This window comes from Lissotriton vulgaris, chromosome 4_1 (genome assembly GCF_964263255.1).
Source record: "Lissotriton vulgaris chromosome 4_1, aLisVul1.2, whole genome shotgun sequence".
NCBI classification, from domain to species: Eukaryota; Metazoa; Chordata; class Amphibia; order Caudata; family Salamandridae; genus Lissotriton; species Lissotriton vulgaris.
In genome coordinates this window covers 1774113047-1774130142 of record NC_141691.1, presented here as the reverse complement: position 1 = coordinate 1774130142, position 17096 = coordinate 1774113047, and the positions used below count along the sequence as shown (strand labels likewise).

At 44.1% G+C, this 17096-nt stretch overlaps 1 protein-coding gene across 1 annotated transcript in view; it reads left to right on the top strand.

Moving 5' to 3' along the window:
- The window catches only part of LRP12 (LDL receptor related protein 12), a 189171-nt gene that overhangs the window by 97049 nt on the left and 75026 nt on the right, over window positions 1-17096 (top strand). The window contains exons 2-3 of the mRNA XM_086966104.1: window positions 6234-6290; window positions 9307-9442. Of these exons, the coding sequence (XP_086822230.1) occupies window positions 6234-6290; window positions 9307-9442 (193 nt within the window). The remainder of the gene's footprint in view (window positions 1-6233; window positions 6291-9306; window positions 9443-17096) is intronic.

Sequence of the window (17096 nt, the reverse complement as noted above, 5' to 3'; positions counted from 1 at the left end):
TCCACCATCAAACTCCACCATCCAAATCAAAATCCTACATCCAAATCCACCCCTCCAAATCCACCCTGCAACTCAACCCTCCAACTCCACCCTCCAACTCAAAAGCAAACTCCACCCTCCAACTCAAAAGCAAACTCCACCCTCCAACTCAAAAGCAAACTCCACCCTCCAACTCAAAAGCAAACTCCACCCTCCAACTCAAAAGCCAACTCCACCCTCCAACTCAAAAGCCAACTCCACCCTCCAACTCCACCCTCAAAATCCACCCTCCACCCTCAAAATCCACCCTCCACCCTCAAAATCCACCCTCCAACCTCCAAATCCACCCTCCAACTGCACCCTCCAACCTCCAAATCCACCCTCCAGCTCAAATGCCAACTCCACCCTCCAACTCCACCCTCCACCCTCCAAATCCACCCTTCAACTCAAAAGCCAACTCCACCCTCCAACTCCAAACCATTGTTGTTTGTAATATCCATACATGTAGCTCACATAAATACAACCCATATTGAAATACAAATGCTATAGGTGTCACATTTGCAAAAGTTATAACTATTAGCGTTATAAATGACAAAGCAATTAATTTCGTAAGTCGTAGTCACGTAAATACAAAACATGTTGCATTAAAAATGCTATAGGTGTCACATTGTCAAAAAATAAAAGTATTAGCATTGTAAATGACAAAGCTATTAATTTCACAATTTTCAAAAATAACACATAAATAACAAATTTGTCATGTACAAAACAAATAACTCAAACACTTTCCTAATGCGAGACCTATTGCATTGCAAATGCTTGTTTTTGATTGTGTTGTCAATCTCTTACTTGTTGACAGCAATTCGGGTTCGGGTCCTTTCTCATGAATTTTCATATTTTCACAAACCGGTTAATCATCATTTTCAGGATGACAAAGACCAAGCACCATACTTGGTATCACGTATACCTGCTTTTTGGATTCCTGTTCTTCCCCATGTCTGGATTCAAGGTTCTGTGTGCATCCCCCTATCTGTATTCCAGGTTCTGTTGCCCCACACCCTACCAAGGCCTAGTAGTTCCACAAGATGGCAGATTAGATTATGTACATTGGCAGCGTCAAAAAGAGTCATAATGCAAATTCCCACCACCCAGACCCTTTATGTATCCCCGTTCCTATGCTTGTGATCTATCAGTGTTAGTAATCTGGGGCCAATTCCCATTGTTTTGAAAGTTGCAAAGCTGATAATCCTTGATTCCATGATTTGCATAGATTTCCAACACTCAAAAATCCACAGGAGTATTCTTTGTAATAATAGCAAGTCTCAAGATTCCATGAGAACTAGTTGATTTACCAACCTGAATTTTCAGAGCATTTCCTTTCCCTTTCCACCCCAGAAACATATTCACCTCCAACCTCTTTTGAGTAGATTTTCTCTCTGATAGAGACCTCTAGCCCAGATTCCTTACTTTAGAATATTCCCCAGGCGTCCTACTGGTTCTGGAAATTTTTAGTGAGTAGGACACCTGCTCGCCGGTAGGTGGTGTCGTTCAGCCCCACATGGTGTTGTCCGCTCTGGAAATGATGTTCGCTGTGCCAGTGTAGGCGCCTCCCAAACGCGCTGATATCAGTTACTTTTCTTTTCATGCCAGCCAGCAGGAAGAGCTACCCCTTAGTCAATATTTGACTAGTTTTTTTTTATGTTTTGTCGAAGTCTTTCTTAAGGTTTACCCCCTGGTATGGTAGGGATGTTTATGAGGAAGGCCGGCTTCAAGCTCCGCAGTGCCTGTCACGGACAGATGTCAGTGACGAACCCGTACCGTGTATGCTTTTGGTGCCTCAAGCATGACTATGACCCAAATACCTTCCCCAGCTGCCATGCCATGCACCAGAAGGCCTTAAAGGAGCAATACCTCAAGCTAATGACTGCTCTACATGCGGCACAGTGCCGTTCCAGGTCAAGAGGAAGGTCCTGGGAGCAGTTGTGGTGCACGAGGTCATCTTCTCATTCGAAGTCGTCGAGCCATTTGAGTAAGTCTATGTCCCACAAGAAGAAGCCTTCGTCGAAGCATGCTCCGAATTTACCTCATCCGTCAGCCAACAAGATGAGATAGCGTCACCTCTCGAGGCCTGGCCCTGTGGTTGAGCCAGCATCTGGGTTGGCTCCTCTCCTCCCCAAGTTTCCGGGAGCGACCTCCGCCTAATTACCCAAATTGTATGAGGCCATGTTCCTCATCTTTGGGCAGCCCGTTCCCTCCGGTGCGCAGGTTCAGGAAACCCCCTACTGGATCCACTCTGACGGTTGCAACACCAGGCGAACCCCAGGAATCCACGGATTAATCCAGATTGGTGCAGGTCAGGCCACCTCAACCTTTCGCGAACACTAAGGCTGACACTCTGAGTGTCATCCCCATTTCATCCCTGAGTTCGGCAGGGGCGATGTCCGACACAGGTGCCGACCAGAGCTATGCCTTCCGGGCCTGAGCCCTATTATTTTGGGCTAGGACTTGGCGAGGATTAGGAGGGGTCGCTGGACCCTGAAGAATATCAGCCTAATGAGGAACAACTGGGCTGTTCTGAGGATCAGGGTGAAGCCAGTGGACTGGGTACTTCTCCAGTCTGATTAGCTTCTCCCTTTCCATGAGGCACTCTGGACTTGGTCCAAGCCCAACACAGGGACTTCTGTGAGCAGGAGGATTGCCCACCACCAAGACCTGCGAACCCAAATTTCCTACCCCTGAAAGCTTGGATGTCCAAGCCTCCATGTCCCACCCAAATCCTGGGGCATTCCCTACCGCACACCCGGATAGGGAATCCAAAATGCTGGACAATATTAGGAAGGAGATGTTTTCTTCCGCTAGCTTGGCACTGCGGTCTGTTAATACAGCTATTCCCATGCGCTGTGGGATACAGTTGTGCAGGTGCTGCCAATGGTCCCGGGGGAGGCCAGGGCTGTGCTCTCACAGGCTGTGTCCGATGGGAGAGATGCAGTGAAGTTCACCATCGGTCGTAGGCTTGACACCACCAACTCACTAGGCAGAGCGGTTTTGTCGACAGTGGGCCTACGGCGCCATGACTGATTTGAGGACGACTGGATTTTCTGGGGATGTTCAGTCCTCACTCATGGACATATCCTTTGATGGCCCCATCTCTTTGAAGACGAGTCGGATTTGGTGCATCTCTATTATGATGTGGTGCAAGTTCTCTTTCAGCAATAGAGAGAGCCTTGGTAAGATCTATTAGCCGCCGCTGAGAACGCGCGCAATGTCAGCAGTTCGGCGTGCTGGACTTTCCAAGGCGGCTTTTGGTAGGAGACGCTTTTCATCTCAAGTGGAGCTCAGGCGTACTGTACGCTTTTCTGCCCATACAACTCCTGCCCAGAGTTCTCAAAAAGATCAGGAACGACCAGGCCCAAGTCATCCTTGTGGCTCCAGACTGGGCCCAAAGAGTCTGCTATTCCGAGCTGTTAAGCATGCCCATTGATCCTCCGATCAGGCTGCTCCTTCGGGAGCATCTTCTGTCGCAGCAGCGGGAAACGGTTCTCTACCAGATCCGGTCAACGATCCGCACTTTTTTGCATGGAGATTGAGCGACAACAGTTGAAAACCTTCGACCTTCCGCCCGTCTCTGCAACGCTATCTTGGCAGCCAGATATTCCTCTACCAAGATGGTTTACTCCTGCCGTTGTGCTAAATATGACCCCCTCCTCTTTCTCAGGTTCTCCTGTTCTTTCCACTGCCCAACAGGGCTCTGCTCTGGGCACTGTATCTATCTGCAATATCTGCTTTTCTTTGGTTGCCTGACCAACCTTCCCTTTTGTAAGCCCCTATTGTACATAGGTTTTTGGAAGGTTTGCAACCTATATTATCTCCCACTTCCTTTGTTATGCCCCAGTGGGACCTCAGACTCGTTCTCGCTTTCCTTATGTGCACTCCCTTTGAGCCTCTGCACAATTGTCCTCTCAATCTAGATACCATCAAGAATGCCTTTCTCGTGGCGATAACATCTGCCCAGAGGTTCAGTGAGCTTCAGGCCTTGTCATCCAAGCCTCCTTATCTTGAAATCTGCCCAGACAAACTGGTGCTTTGTACGAGAGCTTCTTTTCTTCCCAAAGTTGTCACTCCTTTTTATGTGCCCACTTTCTGTGCTCCACCTCTTCCCCCAAAAGAAGAGAAGCGTCTACACCGTCTGGACCCAAAAAGAATGTTGTCATTCTAACTTGACCGCACAAAAGAGTTTCAGGTGGACGACCAACTCTTTGTGGGTATGTCTGAGGAAATGACAGGCCGTGCAGAAGCGGACTATCTCCATATGGATCGTGCTGTGCCTCAACTTCTGCTACACATTGGCCCACAAGCAACTACCTGAGGGTTTGCATGCTCTTTCCACCAGAGCTAAAGCTGCAACTACTGCGTTAGCTGGCAGCGGTCCGGTCCTGGTTATCTGCCAGGCAGCAACATGGGACTCATTGCACACATTCACCAAACATTATTGTCTGGACAGTCCGGTCCGTAGAAATGGATGTATTGACTGTTCCTTCCTGCAGGACTTCCTCATGTTAAATTGGTCCACAGACCCACTTCCGGGGAGGGATTGCTTGGGTATCTATTCTAAGGTAAGGAATCTGCTGCTAGAAGTCTCTATCAGATGAGCAAGTTACTTACCCTTGGTAACTCCTTATATGGTAGAGACTCTATCTAGCCGCAGATTCTTTACTGACCCACCCATCTTCCCCGCTCTGCGAACGGATTTCTAGGGACAGGGTTCTTCACTTTCAGGGCCCTAGTTTTCTGCACCAGTGGTTAGTGGACTTTGTGTCTCAGTGCTACAAGCGTGTAAATTTGTGAAAAGTATCTGACGTTGGTGCGCCTAGTGGACTTTGTGTCTCAGTGCTACAAGCGTGTAAATTTGTGAAAAGTATCTGACGTCGGTGCGCCTAGTGGCACCTGAATAGGCACTGCGAACGTCATTTCCGCCGTGATGAAGCGGAGCCGAATGACGCTGGGGTACTGCTCACGGACACTTTCTGGATGCAGTCTGACGCCTGGGTAGTACTCTAAGGTAAGGAATCTGTGGCTAGTAGTCTCTACCAAATAAGGCGTTACAGAAGGTAAGTAATTTATTCTTCAATGGCACAAAATGTTTTAGTTCGGATGCTCCTCGGTCTGCCAAGAACCTACTCTAGCTCTGACTCCATCTGTAGATTACATTGACTTCCGTTGGAAAAACTTATCCACTTCAAAGTTCTCTGTATCTCCCAGAATCATGAATCTCCAATCGCCCAATATCTTAGGTAATCTGCTTACACCCTATACACCCACCCGCCAGCTGTGTTCTATCAGCCAGCACCTAGTGGTTGTTCCTCGGGTCAAGAGAACGCGGGCAGGAGGGGCGCTCCTTTCTTGCTCTTGCCCCTAAACTTTGGAACTCCCTCCCTGCTGGTATTAGAAGCATCCAAAATCATGCCCTATTTCCTAAAGCCATGAAGACCCATATTTTCTTTATTTAATTGGTCTTTCTGTGAGTCTCTCCGTCTGCCCTTTGACAGTTGCTGATTAGCGCTGGGACACCTCTTTGCTGGGGCAGCTATGCGCTCTATAAAATGTATGACATATAACACATAACATAACATAATGGCAGGAAGAGACATGTAGGATATCTGCTAATTCTTACATTTAGAATTTGTAGGTGTTCTGTACAGTTTGGATAGTGACCCTCTCCCTCCAGGATCCCACTTCCTTCTCGCTCTTAACTCAAGCATATGTTGAAATTATTGTTTTACCATGCTATCGTCTTTAACATTTTGCTCAATAACCCAGAACTGTACAGTTGATTAACACTCTTAATTTTTTCCCATCAGCTTAACCATTGTGTATGCTAGTGCTGTGAAGGTATTTTATGTTCATATGGCACAGAAGTTAAAATAAATTATTTTAATTGGAGTTGGTGTGTAATGTTATTCTTTTGTTTTTATATTTTTAATGTTTATTTAAAAAATGTAGATTTCCGGTGCTTTTGTCATAAATGTGTTTGTTCTGTGTACGTTAAAAGTCGATAAAGTTCCTTTTCCGTATTTAATCAGCATATTATAGTGGTGCTGCTATCAGAAAAGTTTTAGCAGCTGTAGCAGTTGGAAATATAGCATACTAATCATATTTGCTCAGTCCTACTTTTACTTCTCCTGAAACAGAGTATCTGAAGAATTTCTACAAATGTTATCTTACTCTGAAATTAGTTTGTTCATTATGTTTAATTCTAGGAAATGGTGCTCTTGCAGAACATTCAGAAAATGTGCATATTTCAGGAGTGTCAACGGGTAAGTCATTTTTTTGTAATGTTTAAATTTCATGCATGACTTAAATGGCAAATATTGAAAGCCACCTGGTATCTTATGAAGAGATATTTGGCAATAAAAATTATTACTGCTTTTTCCAGCATGTAATAAGGAAGGAAGCAACTGGAACATAGAGAATTTCTCATAAGATAAAGTTGATACCTGCATGCTCATGCACAGATTATGCCTTTTTAAATGGACTACCTAATTATTTTTTCATGCAAACTAGGAACTTGGAGAAAAGTTGATAGAAACGGAATATATATTTTCTTTTTATCACAGTCATAAGAAATTGAATGTAACTTGAAAGAATGTCGGCATCAAAAATTACAATGGCTCTGAATATTTGTGATTAATGCAGTAGACATAATTCGGTCTTTACCTCATCTAAAACTTTTAGCAAAACAAACTTTCGTGTGAGTGGCTGCGGTTAAAAATAATGGCATCCAAGTTAGAAGCCAGATGAACAGATGTCTCATTAAAATATTACTTTCCGTGTTTAATCCCCTCGTCTATGTCTCCCCCTTCCCAGACATCTACCCATTGCGCAGTGGCTGGAACTTCCAAGTCAGACCTGTAAAGATTTTAAGTCGAAGTGGTAGGGCATTAGCATGTCACTGGAAATACAACTCTCTGTAGTAGGGCAACAGCAGGCTACAGGAAGTAGACCTCTCACTAGTTGTACAGTAGAAGGTCTCTTCGTCTGATCCTGACTTCTCCAACCACCAAACATAACAGAATATGCCCTGGACTGACCTTGACTTTTCACACACGTCTTTATGGAGATGTGCTCTCAGAGGGTCAAATAAAGTGAAAGGTTCATGATCCTAAGCTTTCCTAGAAATGTTGGGGTGCTGTGTTTTACAGACTTTTTCTACCCAAAGGAACTTAATCACAAGGATGTACTTGCTACAAAAGATGGCATTAGTTTCCTTTCTTTCCACTCAAAAAACAAACAAGTTTAAATAATCGGTCAACCTGAGTATTGTTTATAAGGCATATTAACTAATTACAGAAGGCATGCATCATCATTACTCAACCTGCATGTACCTCTCCAGGAGATTGGTACTTGAGGTTAGATGTGTGATTTAATTTCAGAGTTCAATCCATATTAGGCTTGAATGTTTCTAAGAAAGCTACTGTTTACTTGCAAACTATCCTATTTGAACGACAACTTTTCTGGACCAGACAAACTTAAGCTCAGTAAACGAGTGAAACATTATAGACAGTCATGAGACTGCCCAGGAGAAGGGAAGGGAATTAAAACCACAGAAGCCGTGGAGTTATAGGTTCCAAGTGAAAGTGGAATGCTTTGTATACTTATTTCTAATCAGACTTGGGTGTTGAAACTATGGCGGGAAAGTTGTGGAGAAAGTGAAAGAACCCTTACATATATGTAAGCCACAGTTTGCTGCCTTTTCTTAAAGAACTTGAGAACACCCCTCCCATGAGGTTTTTTGTCAGACCATTTCCATATTTGCACTATCTGAACAGCCCTACTGTGACCACCCACAGTTCAGTGATTTGCTGGGAAGAGATGAGATCTCTACAGGTAGCTGCGATATTTTGTGTGGCAGTTGTTCATAATATGCCAAATTGGGCTTTATATGATGGTCTAGAAGGGTGTTAGCCCTTTATTTATTAGATAATGGAAATTGGCATTCACGAGGTAGAAGGGGTGGCAAGTGTGTTATATCCCAAACTTTGCCATCCTGTTAATATATAAATATATTCTAATATTCTAAAGACAGTGGTGTTATTTAGCCTAGTCAACATAATAGTGGTAGCATTTTGGATAGGACATATGCTAAGTGGGATGTAACCTATACATTTTATGCTTGAGACGTATTCCAGTCTGTATTGGCTGTATTTTTCATCTTTATATTTTCTTCTTAATCAAGTTCCTTTAGTTTGGCATATCTGCATCACTCCATTCCAATACAGTTTTACTAACAATGATGAAAAAGTAGATGATGTTACTCCCTTGAAACAGAAGCGCCCACAGTGCTCAGAGAGCAGGCTTAAGAGGAAATCCAAACCACTTGCTCTTCAAGCAAGCATTGGCAATGCCAATACGTCTGGTTTAAAAATGCACTATCAAGACAGACCTATAAATACATGTACATTACTGACTGCTTTCCTCCCATCTGTGATGCTGCCAGAGAAAAGCACCATAAATTATCTAGTTATCTATGACACTTTGATAGCATTACATTGGCAGGTGTGTCCACCTGCAATTTCAAGCTCAGACAGCTGGATAAATAAACAACATGGTCACAGATGTTTGGACAGCAGGCACTTTTCTTGTAGAAGCACACAACTTCTGCGCAATCAAAACATGTACTCCTAGCTCCTAATATGTGGTCGGAGTAAAGCCCACTCTTTTGGTGATTCTTGCATAATTGTCTGGCGACTTCTGCTCTATCAAACCAAACCATAATAACTCTTGAAAAACGATACATACAAAGAGATTATTGGCTGGATGCTCTGACCGATAAATGCTGTTTAGCCCCCCCTCCCCACTTCCACTGATATGGTGGCCTTATTCTAAATGCCTTGATTAAAGACATGAACACTGTTATTCTCTAACCTTTTCACTTCAGCTTTTTACTTCCATATTGTTTTATAGAATCATAACTGTGATCTATTAAGTCCTAAATCTAGCCTGCATGTATCGCCATCCTTTGTAAGCACCCACTACCATCAGTGTCACATCGACCACCCTCCACCTGCTTATGTGCTAACCAAATATTTATATGCAGTAAAGTGCTGCAATCTAGTCACATGGCATTCAAGATAATGCTGAACAAAATAAGCAAAATTAAAAAAATACAAGTTTTAATCTGTTGCTATTACCAGTTTTTTGTCATTACCAACATTTCCCCCAACTTGCTGGTGGTAGTTTAGTCTTTAACTTGCAATGCTTATTATCAATATTAATGTTCTGCCGTTCATGTTTGGTGATATTAAATGTGCGATTGTCCTTGTTATTTTTCAGCATGTGGAGATATCCCGGAACAAATGCGGGCTCCAAGTGGCATAATCACAAGTCCGGGATGGCCGTTTGAATATCCTGCCAGAATCAACTGCAGCTGGTATATCAGAGCAAATCCTGGAGAAATCATTACCATAAGGTAACCTTGAGCTGAATAATCATGTATGGAAGTCGTATCAAAGAGATTTGAGGCTTTGTCACTTCAGTGCAAAGTGGAGGAGGGTCAAACGATACCTTAATTTGCATTTGTAATAATTTAATGCCCCTTTATTTACTTCCATTCTCTTATAGTTTAGCTGAACAAGCAGACCACACATATGTATCTTTAGGAAAGTACAATAAATGAAATAAAAAGAACACATTTCAAGATTTTTTGACTTCACTTAAACAATTCCACATTTTTTTATTGTGATATCATGGGGAAAAATGGAAAGGTCCAAAATTACATTTGAGGCAGTATCTAAAGTTTTTCACAGTATTTTGTGCCTTGATCACATTAAGAGTCGTTCATAAATGCTTAATTTATACCCATTTTCACAACAGTTTAGCCTTCACTCATATTAAGAAAAGGCACCGCAGCCAAAAATTGCTCCAAAATAAGGGATTATGATTTAGGGCACCTCATACCTAATAGTTTATATTTGTAAACCCAATTAAGTGAATAAGTCTGAAGCACCCTCAAGCTGCTAGATAGTATAATTTAATTTAATCAATTACACGCAGCATTATATTATATGAGTGATGAGAATTGCAACTCATTACTTTGTAGAGTTCCTTAGGATTGCTTTTTCTAACCTTATTTAATTGACATCCTTGCACACTGCTTATTTTCATCAACTGCTTCCCTGAGATCTTTATCATCTATTTGCACAAGAGAAGGAAGCAGCGTGTTTAAATTTCCAAATTGAGGTGGAATGCATCCACAGAAAGCAAGAGCCAACCAGAGCCTTGTAGGCTTATTTTTAAGAGCAGTATCTCTTATATCGGTATTTTATTAAACATTATACGCACGGATGAGAAGGTGGTTTTGAATCTAATGATGATACCCACATGGAATGAGAAGTGTCTGGTCATGGTGTTATCTAGCAATGGTTGTTTATTAGATTCGTAACATTTGGTCCTTCTCAAGCAGTCCTCAGTGAATAAAGCAAACTTTTAGAAAAGAGTCACTCTTCTTTTGAAGACTGTAACTACATTTAATCAGGGAAGCAATGTTTGAATACCATCATTTTGAACCAGGGTGGTAGAGGAGTGAGCTACTGTAAATACAAACTGGGATGGAGGTCTTTCCAAGCAGGTAGTAGAGGAATGAGCCACTATCTGATCTCAGTGCAGGATGCAGCACGAAATAACTTAATTCAAGCATCTGGCAGAATTTAACAAAAGAGTAAGCACTCCCTTCTGAAGAGTGATAATAGTGCTACATGTTTTTGAAATTCTAGTGGCTCTGGCCATGGTGTTTGTAGGTCGAGCCCGGGCAGCACATGTTCTTCTCTGTGAGACATGCTGTAATTTACACCGTGGCTTCAAGCCCCTCCTCTCTTTTTCATTTGTTCCTGTTCGTGCATTTTATAAATGCATGCTTCTGTTGGGTCAGCATGTATAATTACTCCTGCCTTTTGTTGTTTTAGATCCTCCCTGCAGACTGCTCCTGTTACATGCAGTTTACCACTTTCTTCAGTTAATGTGTTTTTGTACGCACTCCTTTTTTCGTTGGGATATGGCTTGTTAAAGAAGGCATCACTTTCCTGTCACAGACGTCGCATTTATGCGTACGCAGGGCAGCATGCCTTTCTTTCCCTGCCTTTCTTAAAGATGAAGGTGGCATGCTGCGCTGCTTACGGAAAGCTTGCAATATTGAAAAAAATAGAGCTTGGTGAGCCATGCCTTTTTTCCCTTCGGCGCCACTCGCCAATCTCTATTTTTTCAATATTGTTATTTTTTCATATGCAGCGCAGCACTCTGCATTAAACTTTAACAATGGCGGCCGCACCTTTCTTCCGCTTCTTTCCCCGCCATTCTTAAAGATGAATGCGTCTGCTTATGAAAAGCTTACAATATGTAAAAAATAGAGATTGGCGAGCCGCGCCTTTCTTTTCGTCAGCGCCGCTCACCAAACTCTATTTTCTAAATATTATATGCTGTTAGTAAGCAGCGCGGCACACCCCTGTTCTGTTCCCGGTCAGCCTCTTAAACATGGAGGTGGCGTGCTGGGCTGCTTATGAAAAACTTACTATATTGAAAAAATAGAGTTTAGCGAGCCGTGCCTTTCTTTCCTTCGGCGCCGCTCGCCAATCTCTATTTTTTCAGTATTGTCATTTTTTCATAAGCAGCACAGCATGCTGCCCTTTTCTTATGGAGGCAGAGGCCTAGGTTGAATGACGTCTAGCATATCACATAGGACCCATTCAATGTTGTGAAGATAGCTCCCCAACCTGACTGAAACACTTATATTTAACTTCCAGGAACTCTTGAAAAAAATATTGCTTCACCAATAATTAGAAAGATGAAGTACTCGCCACAAAGCCCCTCCGAACCCAGCCAACCAAAATCAAAACTAGCATTTGCAATGCAGTAGGTCTCGCATTACTGAAAGTTTTGAGCTATTGGGGTTGCATTATTATTCTCAACTGCAATAGCTCAAACTTTCAGTAACGCAAGACCTATTGAATTGCAAATGCTTGTTTTCTGATCTAGTAGGAAAGGTGCAGAAGTGTGTCTCTGCTTGTGTGGGCATTTACTCACCATCAAACTTGGATATCCAAACAAGAGGCAGAGGTAACATTAGGTAGATTTATGGCTTTCGCAGCTGTTCCAGTTTCTTGATGAAGACGCCACCAAGTAGACCTGAGGGAAATACTCGGAACCAACCAAGGTTGGCCATGTATGCAAAAAGATTGAACTCCTACAAAAATCCCCATACCATTGCAAATATCAGGAAACATATGTATGATACAATTTGCTATAGTCACACAAAGGATCCTAATGGGATCAGAGAAACCAGGAACGTACTGATCCCAGGACTGCAAAACACCTCAGCTCCTTCCCTTTGGGGAGTTGTAGCCCACACCATTGACCTTGCAGTACAGGAGTGAGGAGGGAACCCAATGATGAAGCATGTCACCTTCGGGTGAGTGAGGGTTCTTATCCTAAAAAAGTTTCTTTCCCGGCAGCAGTGACACATACGATCACGGGCAAAAACACACAATATTAAATTCTGATACATGTGAGAAAGTTGCTCCTCTGTACTTCATTTTTGTGAGTTTTTTTTATGATACAATTTGCCACGTTGACTATCCTGTAAGTAAGATCATACAACTGAAGGATCATTGTTATTCGGTTGTATAAAAAGACTGGAAAAGCAAATGCAAGAGGATTGTAGTGACTGCCCAATCTGATTTGAATAGAGAGCAATGTGGAAACACTGCAGTTACGGATTGACACAAAATGGTCAGCACTGTTTCCTAGAATAAAAGTAATTGGTAAACAGGAAGTAATAGGAAATGACACCCCCATGTAAAGTGCTACCAGCGTAGCTTCTTTAAAACCGTTGAGCAAAAAAAGATGAGGGATTTAAAGATGTGTTCAACCATTCCATGAATTCTATGACAGAACATGAGTTGAGCTTGCAGTTTCTCAAAGAAAAGAATCCGGGGCAGGACCTAACACATACTGAAACCACTTGATCTCTTACAGGATCTTTGACTTTCCATTGCAGCTTTTCTGATTCAACCAAAAAGCTGGCCGATTGCAACTCCGAATACAGAAGTCTCTAATGTGTATCTTAAAGAAAACAGACAAGCTACCTCCTGAACAGCCGAAAAACGAAGTGCTACAAAACGTGTACAAACTGCAGGATTAAAACTAGCTTCCAGCCACTGATGACAAAACCCTTGAACAGATATTCAAATACTTTATCCTCAAGAAGCACGGATGAGGAGTCTTCTTAACATTAAGTCCTGTCACCAGTAGCAACAATATGAGTAGTAGACAGGGGCAACCAACCCAGGTGCTAAACTGGAATGAAACCATGATCTTCACTAAAGACTATAGAAACTGTGGTGAATGATTTGGAAATAGAACAAGAGTTGGCTTTGAAACATTTGAGGAAGTAAATAGCCTAACTGGACACAACCATGAAAAGTCCCCATTGAAAGAATTCTTGTTCGCCTAACAAGTGCTCACCAGAACCCTACAGTACTTTGTTTATCTGTAGAACGAAAATAGATCTTAAAAAAACAAGAAAAGTATTTTTTAGGAAAAGTAGGGTTTGAGAGGATGAGATGGTATCCAAAGTGGAATGGAGTTGATATGGACAGCAAAAACAGCAACGACAAAATGTGTAATGTACACTTTGCTGTAAATCACATGCTCTGCACATTCTTGCTTTCTACTGTTAGTCTTGCGATATTAAAAGTTGATTTTCTTCCAAAAAAGGGTCTTGGCTTTGAGGTGAATCGTGGTTCATCCCCTATAACATACAATGCACCAGGACACACACACCCAGCTCAGGCTGCTTTTTATCTTTTTCTGGATTGGATGAGCTTTGTGTGGTCATGCTGTTGGAACTGAAAGCTGAAAAAATTCAATGCCCAGAAACTAGAAAAAAGGACTGTCGCAGCATCGAACAGAACATAAGGAACAATGACTGCTTTGACAACAGCCAGGCTGAACACCTATGTCAGGTCTTATGACAATGTCCCATATACGATGGGGATATTAAGAATATGCCATTTAAGTTTTGTCCTCCTTGCTATAGGAAATTTCCATGGACAGGCCAACAGAATCTGACAGTTTGTGACTAAATAAAAGCATTTTCCTTTTACAAAACCCTATTTTGCCATTCTGTAACCAATTACCGAATCGCAAAATAGGTTAGTGATTTGGTATTAGGAAGCAGCGTGTTAAGGGTGTTCCTTCCTAATATCGACTCGCAGTCCTATGCATGAATGTATTGCGGCCGAAATGTGGTTCGAAAACATTTGCTTATTAACACCAATTTCAACTTGGTGCGAATGCATTCGTAAACAGGTAATGGTCCCCAAGGCACTCCTTCCCGTTTGTGAAAGCATGCGAAAACAATTTTTTTTAAGTGTCCCACATTTAATTCTTCTTTTAGGAACGCATCCCGTTTTCCTTTAAGGAAAATGGGCTGCATTTCAAAATAAAAATAAAAACATTGCTTTATTTAAAAGCAAACACAAACATGGTGGTCTACTGTCCCCAGCAGACTACCATCCCTGAGGTTTTAGTGATTCCCAATGGATCGGAAATTGTGACCATTAATGAGGCAGGTCCCCATTTGCGACCCATTGGGAATCGCAAATGGGACTCAGACTTTTGTTCATTTTAAATTGTGATTTCCTCATTCCGATTCACATTGAATCAGAATTAGGAGCTCGCAATTTCTAATGTATTTATTTGCGGCCCAAATCTGTATCCTCTGATTATTGAGGGGCCACAGCATTACAACCTATTCGGCGGGGCGTGGCTTGGCCAGCAATGGAGTAGAACGTGCAGCTTTAAAGCTTCGTCATCGGCTCCTTCTCTGGTCGCATTAATCCGCATATGCCTGTGCTGGAGGGGCTTCTGGCAGCTGGGACTGATCCGGAGGTGACCCCGACATCCCGGTGAAGAAACAGGAGGACGGATGCCCAGGGGAACTGAAACGGAACTCTTACCTGCGCTTCTGCCGAGAGTGACTCCAGGGCATCAGGCGCAGCGAGGTACGTGGCCCTGGGGGATTGATTCCGCCCCCCTATGCCCCGACGGCCGCTGCAGCCCACCTCACCCCGCGTACCACCTATCGCCACGGACAGCCCAGAATTGGCCCTGTCGGAACCTAGAGGCGACACAGAGAACACCCCACCTGACTCTGGGATGAATCCCACCACCCACAGGACTGCCAGACAAGAAGCGGTGGAGCCGGCTACAGCACTTCACGCGAGGTCGGGGTCTGACTCCGCTCACTAGGTCTGACCAGGCGAAGTGCAGCTGCATCGACGTGGAAGCTGCGACCTGCTGTGGGGACCCTGAACTCACCGGTGAGACCCCTTTGTGGTGGGGACGCTAGTGTTTGGGGACTGGCCCACCTAACTGTCCAGCTCCTGTGTGAGGTAACAGAGGTAACAGAGAGGCTCTAGGCCCGTGGCCCGCCTGAGACCAACGACTGTCCCACCCCTGCGGTTGGGTGGCTGTGTTGGAGCCCTTCATCGCGGCCATTCTGCCCTGAATGTGGCTGAGAAGAGACATTTCTGTGGACCTGTGCGGTGGTGGCACACGACCTGCTCGCGTCGGTACATGAAGTCTGTGGCGCAGCGGCCTGGTCACCCTACCCAGCGCTGATTAAACAGCGAAAGCCAGGCCTATCAAAGCGACTGGCTACACATTAAAGTCTACTACGACTGGCACGCCTTGCAACACCAGGCTCAGAGGTGATGGGACCCACCTGACCAATTCTATACTGAGGTTCTTGCGGTACAGTCACAAACAGCACTAGTGATTGATCTTGGGCTCTGACTGCTGCGTATGGTGGGTGTGGATCCCAGGGACTACTCCAGAGGCGCCTGAGGGGCGACACACCCAGCTTGGCGCTCGCTGACTGCTGCACCAGTCACGAGGGCGTCGGACGAAGGTTGGCACCGGGGGTGCGGCAGCCCCTCACCCACAGACTCAGCCACAGGCAGACAGGATGGCAGAAGCGTAGACGGTGGACCCCATGGTGCATAAGCTCGAAGCAGTGCTGGCGGCAGTTGAGAAGCTTGGAGAGATGATGAATCAAATTTGCACTTCTTTAGAAGGCAAAATAGACAAAGTGGCGCTTGATTTCATGCTGCTACACGCGGATCATCGGAAACTCGCAGGCCGTACTGCTGCCACTGAAGGTGAGATTGCGGAGGTTTCACCGCGAGAGTCCACCGCTTAGGAGAACATTCGTGACCTGTTGAATCGAGTGAAATTCCTGGAAGACAGAGAGGAGGAGGCTGAAGGCAGGGCCCGCCGCAATAATGTACGCGTCATGGGCCTTCCGGAGGAAATGGAAGGTAGAAACGCAGTGAATTACGCAGAAGACTGGATGAGATCGCAGCTGCCAGGAGAGGCCCTGTCTCCACATTTTGTTGCTGAAAGAGCGCACGGGGTACATGCCAAACCCCCACCTCCGAGCTCAAATCCGAGGCCGTTTTTAATCCGCTTATTAAACTAAAGAGACAGAGATGCTGCTCTCCGAGTGACTCAAAAATTGCAAGAAATACAAGTGGACAATCGCAAATATATGATCTTCCTGTACTACACTTTTCAAGTCCAGAAACAGAGACACTCTTATCTAGCAGTGAAGAGGAGCTTGCGGCAATGTGATCTTAAGTACTCTGCTGTTTTCGGCAAAGCTGAGGGTCGTCGCAAATGATAAGACCCCTTTTTTCACCATTTCGGAAAGCACAGACGAATGGCTGAACTCTTACAACTCATCACCAACTGGACGAAGAGAGCCACTGCGAGAGAATACCCTACGACTTCGCCGAAGAAGATGAAGGAAGTCGCAATCCTCGACCCCTCAGGCCTCTGGCTTAACAGAATAGTTGATATTGAGTGGTCAACTTGAGACGGTACAAGCAGTGGTGAATATCAGCGGATCGCCGGAGGGGAAATCTGATTCAGACTCTGATCGACAGGGGCTGCACAGTGACGAGGAATTTTCAGAAAATCTTCCTGTTTCCCAAGGCTTCTGCGTGTTGCCACATGTCACCCAGCAGACTTCTGACAATATTGCTTGATCATGTGTATGTCAATTGTTT